At 36.6% G+C, this 9,273-nt stretch overlaps 2 protein-coding genes across 2 annotated transcripts; both read right to left on the bottom strand.

Annotated features, from left to right (window-relative positions):
- Positions 1 to 818: 818 nt before the first annotated feature.
- Positions 819 to 5,577, bottom strand: LOC149732985 (eukaryotic translation initiation factor 3 subunit E-B-like). The gene is made up of 8 exons (XM_089882565.1): positions 5,276 to 5,577; positions 4,747 to 4,863; positions 4,109 to 4,417; positions 3,572 to 3,760; positions 2,891 to 3,121; positions 2,200 to 2,361; positions 1,350 to 1,445; positions 819 to 1,006 (listed from the first exon to the last, which is right to left on the bottom strand). The coding sequence occupies exons 1-8, from the start codon at positions 5,468 to 5,470 to the stop codon at positions 968 to 970; spliced, it is 1,338 nt and encodes a 445-aa protein (XP_089738691.1). The 5' UTR covers positions 5,471 to 5,577; the 3' UTR covers positions 819 to 967.
- A 438-nt stretch (positions 5,578 to 6,015) lies between these two features.
- LOC149732984 (uncharacterized) lies at positions 6,016 to 9,174 on the bottom strand. Its single transcript, XM_089882554.1, has one exon. The coding sequence runs from the start codon at positions 9,106 to 9,108 to the stop codon at positions 6,427 to 6,429; it is 2,682 nt and encodes an 893-aa protein (XP_089738680.1). The 5' UTR covers positions 9,109 to 9,174; the 3' UTR covers positions 6,016 to 6,426.
- Positions 9,175 to 9,273: the final 99 nt, after the last annotated feature.

Here is a 9,273-nt window from a genome sequence, read left to right as displayed (position 1 = left end):
GCCCATTACCCCAACATTGTATATGCACATTCTAATCTATATGGGTGAGGTCCTACAGTGAGGCATGCCATGGGACCTAGGGTTTAGACCAGAGTTGGCCCATTACTCCAACATTGTATATGCACATTCTATATGGGTGAGGTCCTACAGTGAGGCACGCCATGGGACCTGGGGTTTAGACCAGAGTTGGCCCATTACCCCAACATTGTATATGCACATTCTATATGGGTGAGGTCCTACAGTGAGGCACGCCATGGGATCTGGGATTTAGGCCAGAGTTGGTTCATTGCCCCCAACATTGTATATGCAGTATGCACATTCTATTCTATATGGGTGAGGTCCTACAGTAAGGCACGCCATGGGACCTGAGATTTAGGTCAGAGTTGGCCCTTTACCCCAACATTATATATGCATATTCTATTCTATATGGGTGAGGTCCTACAGTGAGGCATGACATGGGACCTGAGATTTAAAACAGAGCTCATTACCCTGACAGCCCTTTCTAAGTTCTTAAATCTGTCCTTCTGGCAGTTATTTGCATACCGTCGTTTCACCGTTTCATACAGGTCGCTCTAATCAGGGTGAACGGACCTTAACAGTGCAAAATATTCTCGACAAGTATAGATTTCTTTCGTAGTGGTATACAGGTAGTGTTCTTTATTCCCGTTTTAAAAAACCAATAACCCACTTACCCAAGGACCGTTAAAAACAGATCTTTTTACAACACATATAAAATAGTTCAAGTTGCCAGAATAACTGTTTCTGTATCTTTTTATTGGCTTTTAAAAATTCGACAAAAACCCATAAAAAAACACATCTTTTGAGAACAAAACATTTATTTCCCATCCCAAGTCCAAACGACGTTCAAACACGATTTACAACCCAGTGAATTATTTCCTTATATATTCTTCTAGTGATCTTGAAAAACAAACAGAATGAAATCTTAAATCCCAATTGAAACGAACGATCACCAATTTTCTTTTGGCCCTCCTGCCCAGTGGGGAACCTACATATAATGTTGATGTAGTTAAACATAATATAACTTCATTTATTTCCTCAAAAAGGAACACCTTTAAAGAAAAAGTGTGTAAAATTGTCAGTGTAAAAGCATGGCTGTTAAAACAGCCAAAGTCGGCATTTCTTTTAATTTTTATAGCAGAGCAATGACAGTTGCAATATCACTATCACTGGTGACAGTTGCAATAACACTAGTGTTCTGTTTCAAACACATGTGCTCACTTCCGAGTTACCATGTTTGTAACTTTGTAAGTGAATGAATATTTTTTGCATAGCTGACAATTTAGAAACACTGTGAAACATATCCGTGAAACATATTTGGCAGCACTCACAGCATCTGTTCGATCTCTTTCTTTATTCAACCTTCTTTCAACGTTTGTCGACAACATTTGGGTTCGTAAACCTAAACTCTTCGTTTTCTCAATTACCTGGTTGATGGGAAATTAAATTATGTAGTTATAATCATATCATGATATAAAAAAGAAATACTCCCGGAAAAATCACACACCATGTAGTCATGATACATGAAAGCACTCACATGATATGATACATGATCATTTAAACTCATCAAATATCAAAAACTTATTCATATGATGAAACAGCTTGTTTTAAACTATTTACTCATGAATTATGATAAATGGAATCACTTTCATGATATGATACATGATTGTTTGATCATATACATTCATAAAAATATCACTAACTTGTTCATATGATGAAACGGCTTGTTTTAAACTAATGAATAATGAATACAGTGTAGGATGGGGGAAGATGGGACACTTTTTAACTCTATTTTCACATCCCAACTTGGTAGTAAGCAAAGAACATTCAAAGAATTATGAAACCGTATCCTCACGATTCCCACAGACCGTTGTTAATTCTTTAAAACACGATCAGGCTATTTGGAAGTTATGTGCTAAAGGTGTCCCATCTTCCCCCACCCTACTATATAATACATGAATCCATTCTCATGATATGATACATAAACACATAAACATGAACCACATTCACGAAATATCACCAACTTGTTCATATGATAAAACAGCTTGTTTCAAACTATTTACTTATGAATATGACATAAATGCATTCTCATGATAATACATGATCATATGAACGAAATACTCATGATATGACATGATACATAACCATATGAACAATATACACTCATGAAACATCACCAACTTGTTCATATGATGAGACAGCTTGCGTCCCCATCATAACATGCCCCATCTTTGAATCAATCTTTGCATCCAAACGAGCGTTACGGATCAAGTTGACGATCCATCGTTCGGCTTCGTCCACGGACATGTTTAGCTTGTCAGCAAGCATGTCAATACTGATGCACTGTGGGGGTATAAGGTGTGTATAGTGTGTAGGGGGAGCATCCTATTCTAAATCTGTGAGGTGGTATGGAAATACAGGACAAAGACCTAGGATTTAAGCTAGGATTGGTCTAGGATCCTAACATTGTATATGCACATTCTATTCTATATGGGTGAGGTCCTACAATGAGGCATGCCATGGGACCTGGGATTTAGGCCAGAGTCGACCCATTAGTCATTACCCCAACATTGTATATGCACATTCTGTTCTGTATGGATAAGGTCCTACAATGAGGCATGCCATAGGACCTGGGGTTTAGACCAGAGTTGGTCTATTACCTCAACATTGTATATGCACATTCTATTCTATATGAATGAGGTTCTACAGAACATGGGATTTAGGAGAGAGTTGGACTTTCACCATACATGTATATAGCATATTCACATTATACGAATATAGCATATGCATTCTCTTCTGTAAGGGTAAAATCCTACAGCATGACTCCTAACGCTTTCCCTACAGATTGTTCATTTAAAGTTACCACAACTACCTGATGAATCCTACAGAAAGTTTCGAAGATAAAGAGTCGAGCGTTTTCGATAAAATCGTCCAAACAAGCGATGAGGAAGAAATCGTTTGAAAGAACAAGTTCGCATTCGCGTAGCTTTTCTTGGGCCTTGTCAAAATCAAAGTGAACGTAAAGGCATTCAAGGAATTCAGTTACAGGGTCACGATATGTGTATGCTTCTTGTTGGATCACTCTAACCAAATCTTTAAGAACCTGCAAAGGAATTCATTTGAACTGTATTGGTTGTTGATGGCTCAGTGATAAAAACCAAAAAGCTGGGATAGCAGAGTGGGCAGGCCAAAGTGGAATTTCTACACCAGAATTAGTAAATATTACCCTGGAATTGGGAGTTTTGCACCTAACCCTGGAATTTGCACGGCATTAATCGGTAGAATTTATAACCCTATAGGTTAGATTTGTTTCACAGGATTTTGTTTCATTATTCCTGTCATCCGCATTTAAAAATATTGGTGCCTAGTCTAAAAGGATTAATTGCTTCGAAACACATTACAGACAATCAAGTCTAAGAAATACGTAATATTAAAAACCCTGACTGTTATTTTTATACAAAAGTTGTCCAACTTCATGAGCATTGGATCGGGACCAAATTTAAACAATTCGACACATTTTTAAATCTGTAAGTTTCAATATAAGTATACCAACCTGTCTTCTTCTCTTGTTAGTGATAACGGCAGTAGTTAGATACCGTAACACCCATGGACACATGGTTTGTATGGTGTTTAAGTAGGGTGGCTGGTAAAGAAACAAATCAATAATTTCATCTCTTCCTTTGGCATGGTTGAAGAAAACGAATAGAGACCAATGTATGAGCCATGTCCTTTGCTGGAGTAACTGTAACATTTGTTTGGATTAGTAAATGGTAATGAACACAAGATAAAGATTTTGGCTTCCCCATGGTATGGCACACTGTAGGAGCTTATCCACAAAGTGAATGGAACAAAATATGACATGCACTAAATTGCCGTGGTAGGTTAAGCTTCAATGGCAATTATGTTGCTATGGTGATACGAAGACGCAAGGTAAATTTCACGAACCAGGCCACTGTATTACCATTTATTTCAAATGATGATCAAGCAAAGATTAAGTGTTATGAAATAAATTAACCAACAAAAAAATGTGTAATATTTGCCTAAAATAGCATCATCAGACTCCTATTTAGATGTTAAATACTTAAACTACCTGCAGAGGGCTTGCTATTGTGTTGGAGTCAATGCTTTCCTGCAAGCGGTGTAAATCTTCCCACGCTGTGTCCCAATCCTGCATCAATATTTCACTCGCTAGTTTTCCCCAAAGCGAGTCCATTGCTCTCTTGTCATCCGGTTGAACCAACACACGATGGAAGTAGAGATACTCCGCTGCCCCGGAATAGTTTCCACACTCATATTGAAACTTCGCATAATCGTACAACGTATCAAGATCTTCCAGTTTAAAGTTGTGATTTTTTTCCAAATATTCAAACAACTGTTTGCCGTCGCGAGTTGTTTCAATCTTAAAACACAAAAAGTAAATCTATTTTTTTAAACATTTTTTTGTCTCTTAAGCTTAAATGAAAAAAATGAGTAGGATTGTATCATTGTATACCAGCGGTTTTAAAAAGCAGTTATTATATCTTCCATATTTTTAAGACTCATTTAACCCCTTGGGGACGAGTAATGCAAATATGCATTCTGAAAAATGTTCATGAGCTTACTTATAGTTGGTAATAACTTTCAGTTAGTTTATTGGAAAGAGGGAGGAATTATCTACCAATATGTATATTTATAATATTATAACTAATAAAATATATATTGTTCCCATAAGTTTAACATTAAATGCACCTGTTTTCTGACTTCATCTTGCTCAAATATATGAACTATTGGCTCAGTTTTAACGGTATATGATTTCAACAAACTGACAACGTTGTTTCTCTTGTCTCGAAGGCTTGAAGGGATTTCCTGTGAAAATGGTTGTTAGAAATGCCAAATAACCATAAGCGCCAAACCTGGGGTTGTAGGGTTGGCAGGCCTATCCTGGATTTTTTTTAATCCGCACAAAAAAGTTCAAAAAATATTCTCTGTCCAAAAAGTTAACTTTAAATCTAAACTATGATTTCTACAGCAAAAATAAAATTCTTAAAACTAACGTGGAAAACAAAATTAGCAGCAAATAAACGGGCTATTAGCGCTATGGGTAAAAACTATACTGAAGTTAAAAGTCTCAAAAAGTGTGACAATACAGTATAACTTAGTTCATGTTGGATTGTATCTAAGTAAAACACACTAAGGTACAATTTTAAAAAACTGTGTGTATAAAGATTTGGTAGGAATTATTTTTGTGATTTTTTTAGGTAAACAGAAAATGCATTACCTCTCCCGGGTATAATGTCTTGTGTACATCCATAGCAAAGTCCACCATGTTGGTGTTACTAAGTAACTCAAGCTTCCCTTTATGTAGGTCCCGCTCATCGAAAATGTCTCGTTCCGAGAGAAATTCAAGCAAAGGGAAAACTAAATGACGATCAAGGTAACATCCTACTTTAGATGTAAGATCAAACTGCGCCATTTTTACTCTGTACTTACTCCACAGTACAGTCAGACTTATAAACCTAAAATACACAATATTTACTAAGTTTTAATACAAATTACAGCTGCATAAGCAGTATTTTTAGTTAAAATTTCACGAAAAAACGAAAATACAAAACACACGTTGTTACTAATAGTCGTTTCGGCCGGAAAACCAGGAGGCGACAGTTTCCGCAATATGTGTTTTGGTTAACTCGCCAAAAAAGTTAAAAAACTTTGTCTTCGGAAATTTATAACTAGGCTATTTAAACTCGGGTAACACATTTTACATGACATAAACATTGTGTGTTTATTATGTTGTTGCATTGACATTGCAAAGATTCTCCTGAATATTTACCTATAGGCGCCAAACCCGGGGTGGCTGGGTGGGCAAGCTTGCCCTGGAATTTTCTGCACTGCATTAATCACAATCAGTAAACATTACAACCAAGAAGTTGAATGAATGAATGTTAGATTTGTTTAATAAGATTGCGTCTTTAAACTATCCCTGTCTCCCCTGAAACTTAAACTTACCACATATAAGCATATAATTAAGTTCATTTAATCCATTGACACAACAGATTTACAAATGTACCAATCACATACGCACACAGTAGATAAAAAAATAAACAATAAATTATAAACTTATGTTAAATATATAAACACCTAGTTGGAATGTATACAAACGCAATAAAGAAACAAAATAATATTTATTCAAGACCTTAATCCAGCAGCAAATATTAACAAGGTTGTATTTAAACTTACAGTAAAACATAAATGTTTGCGTGTTTAAGCTATTAGGCTAATAAGTATATTACAACAAAATGCAACATGCTATAAGAATCAACTGCAAAAAAACCATAGCATTGGGTTTTGAATTTTTAATCTTAATAAACATAAACGATAGCATGAAAAATAGTGAAAAATTGTAAAATACTATGACAAAAATGCAATTTGCTATAAAGAAGCTACACCAGTAGGGCCCATTGTATCAACTACAATTGTTCCATTAGAATCTTTTACTCTCACTCGACCAGAAGAGTATTTTGTCTCTTGCCTTCCATCTGAATAAACAGTCTTGCACGTCCCGTCTGGGTATGTTCGGCGTTTATACAATGGCGTATGGACCTCCTTCTGCCCATTCATATATTCAACTATCTTCTCCCCATTCTCCTTCACTAACATCACAGTTCCATCAGGAAATATCGTTTCTTCCGTTCCATCAAGTTTAACCATCTTACTTGAACCATCCTCAAAAGATACGTGTTTCGAACCATCAGGAAAATGCCTTTCCACTTGGTTGTTATTAAACTCTATTATCTGCAGTCCATTAGGGTGTGTTGTATGTTTAGTACCCGAAGCTATGTATAAATAAGTTACTGTTCCATCTGGAAAAGTTGTTTTGACGTCTCCGTTTGTAAACTTGATCTGCACAGAGCCATTTTCTGGTGATATTATTTTCTGCGTTCCTTTTTGAAAAGTGATTTCTTGTGTGCCATCTTTTAACCTTCTTTCTATTTTCTTTCCTTCCCCAGTATTCCCTCTGTGTATTTCATCCGCCACTCCTTCTACCAGCACATTATCATTTCTATCCATTAATATCTCCTTAAACACACCAACAGGGGATTTCTCCAGCGCACCAGAATGCAACACACTTGGTTGGAAATTCTCTTGATCAGATTTATCTAACTTAGAATCTGATTCGTCAACTATATCATTTATAGCTTTCCAAACCGTATTTGCTTTTTTATTTTTCCTTGAATTATTTTGCTTCTCGTATTTTTCGACAGTTTCCTCCAGCTTTTTAACTTTTTCGCAAAGTGTTTTATTTTCTTTTACAGCAACATCCAATTGGCACCGCAGTCTACTGTTAACAGCCCCCAACCTCTGCTCCTTGATCTTCATTTCTTCCTGCAAAGTCAGAATTTCTTTCTCCAGGTCTGCAATTTGCTCCCGAGATTGCTTGCTGGGAAGATCTTTCAAAAAAGCTGAATGTTCGTCCAACATCTTTCTTTCTCTTTTCAGTTTTTTCATCTCAGACTTACGAAAATCTTCAAATTGTTCAGATTGTTCTTTAAAACGCTGCTCAATCATTTCCACTTCTTTCCTTTTCACTTCCAACTGCTTTGCTTCTTTTTCTCTCAAAAAAGACAACTTTGACGATTCTGTTTGAAACCTTTTTATTTCCAGTTCCATTTCTTCAAGCTTTCTCTTCAGTAATGTAGATTGTACAGACTCATCTACAGGAATCCTGTTTTCCTCATTTCTGCTGCAGAGCATGCTGCTTCTCTCAATAGCTTGGGGTGGGGACACTGGTTTCATTTTTGGATCCTGTTTTAAGCTCGGGAACAACTTTTGCATTAATCTATTAGGTGGGGGTGCTGGCTTCTGGTGCTCCAATACAGTTGGGCAGGAGATTGACTCATTGTCTAGGCTCTGTATGTTGTTAACATGGGCGTAATTTTCATTACAATACTTCTCTATTTGCTCAAATGTTTCATTGGATGTTTTATTAAAATCCATGCCATGCTGAGCTGGCTCCTCTCCTACTAAAAGCACCGAGTCTTCAACATCTGACCAAGCTGATTCCTGGAAGTTTGGTAACAAAGGTTCGGGACTACCACAAGTTGGACTATAAAGGTTTTGCAAGCTATTTTCACGAGATATAAGCGGAGATTGAAACTCAACCACTGGTTTTAGACGCAACTCTTTAATTGGTTCTTTTCGTGTCATACGGGATGTTTTACGCACAACTTGTCTTTCTGGCTGGATAGGCTGCTGTGTCATAGTTTTAGCTTCATGTATTTTAACAGCATTATTATCTTTTGATGGTACCATAGTATTTTGAGAAAATTCATTTGCGGTGTTTTTATTTTCAAAAATCTCGACTGTAGGAGTTTTACTTCTGTGGTGAACTTCCTGCTTTTGCTCAGTTTGTTTTTTTGTTCTAACTTTTGGTTTAGGTGGTGGGCCTTTAAACCTCGCTATTCCTTGGCCTTTTCGAAGGAACGTTCTTTTGGAAATTTTAGGGGTAGAAGAGATGTTCTTCTTTACTTTAGGAACTTCCGTCTTCCCGTTTTGCTGAAGTTCTTTCTCCAGAATTTCTTCAAACGTCGCTCCTTTACTTTTTAAAGGTATGTCGTCAAAACTACTAGGGTTTTTCGATGTGTTTTCGAAGCTGACTTCAACTTGGTCATCGAACACGTCGTCATTATCATCCCCATCATTAGATCCTTCATCAGTGGGATTATCACATGAAGATTTATCCAAAAATTGACCGGCTTCTACATCACATTGGGAATTATCTCCGCGACCACCATCAACAGGCGAGTCGTATCTTATGGGAATCGCTAAAACATCTTCATGATCAATTTCCACATCTTCTCTATCACTTGTCTCCTCAGGATCATCCTTCTCCTCTTCATCAGTATCATCACTAATAGACGTAATTGTTTGCGATTTAAGGATTGCCAACTGAGACTGCTGTTGCTGCTTCAGTTCTTCTTGTTGCATCAGCTGCCAAAGTCTGATTGCTTGAAGTTTTTTAATGACATCTTGATGGTCTTTTCCTTCCTCAGTTTCAAGTTGGGTAAATAATGACTCAATATCACTAGTAGTAGGTTGGGAACTCGTATCCATGATAACTACAACATGTATAGCAGGTTTAAGTTGGCGTTCTATGAAAACAAAACAAACATGATGATTAAGAAATGTTTGAAATATAAATAAATTGGTGTAAATGAAAAAAAACGTAACGGTATAGGTTAGGCAGTTTGTTTAGTTGTTTAAGAAGTATTCTTCACT

The sequence above is a fragment of the Ciona robusta genome, chromosome 8 (genome assembly GCF_009617815.1).
Source record: "Ciona robusta chromosome 8, ASM961781v2".
Classification (NCBI taxonomy): domain Eukaryota; kingdom Metazoa; phylum Chordata; class Ascidiacea; order Phlebobranchia; family Cionidae; genus Ciona; species Ciona robusta.
This window is presented reverse-complemented; position numbering and strand designations above follow the sequence as displayed.

What these genes read in the sequence shown, in the direction of transcription:
- LOC149732985 (XM_089882565.1), bottom strand. Translation starts at nt 5,470, where the DNA reads ATGGCGCAGTTTGATCTTACATCTAAAGTAGGATGTTACCTTGATCGT. An exon ending in CAATAGCAAGCCCTCTGCAG is followed by an intron (nt 3,761 to 4,108) that starts GTAGTTTAAGTA and finishes CAAATGTTACAG; the next exon opens with TTACTCCAGCAAAGGACATG. An exon ending in CTGTCTCATCATATGAACAA is followed by an intron (nt 1,446 to 2,199) that starts GTTGGTGATGTT and finishes CCCATCAACCAG; the next exon opens with GTAATTGAGAAAACGAAGAG.
- LOC149732984 (XM_089882554.1), bottom strand. Translation starts at nt 9,108, where the DNA reads ATGGATACGAGTTCCCAACCTACTACTAGTGATATTGAGTCATTATTT.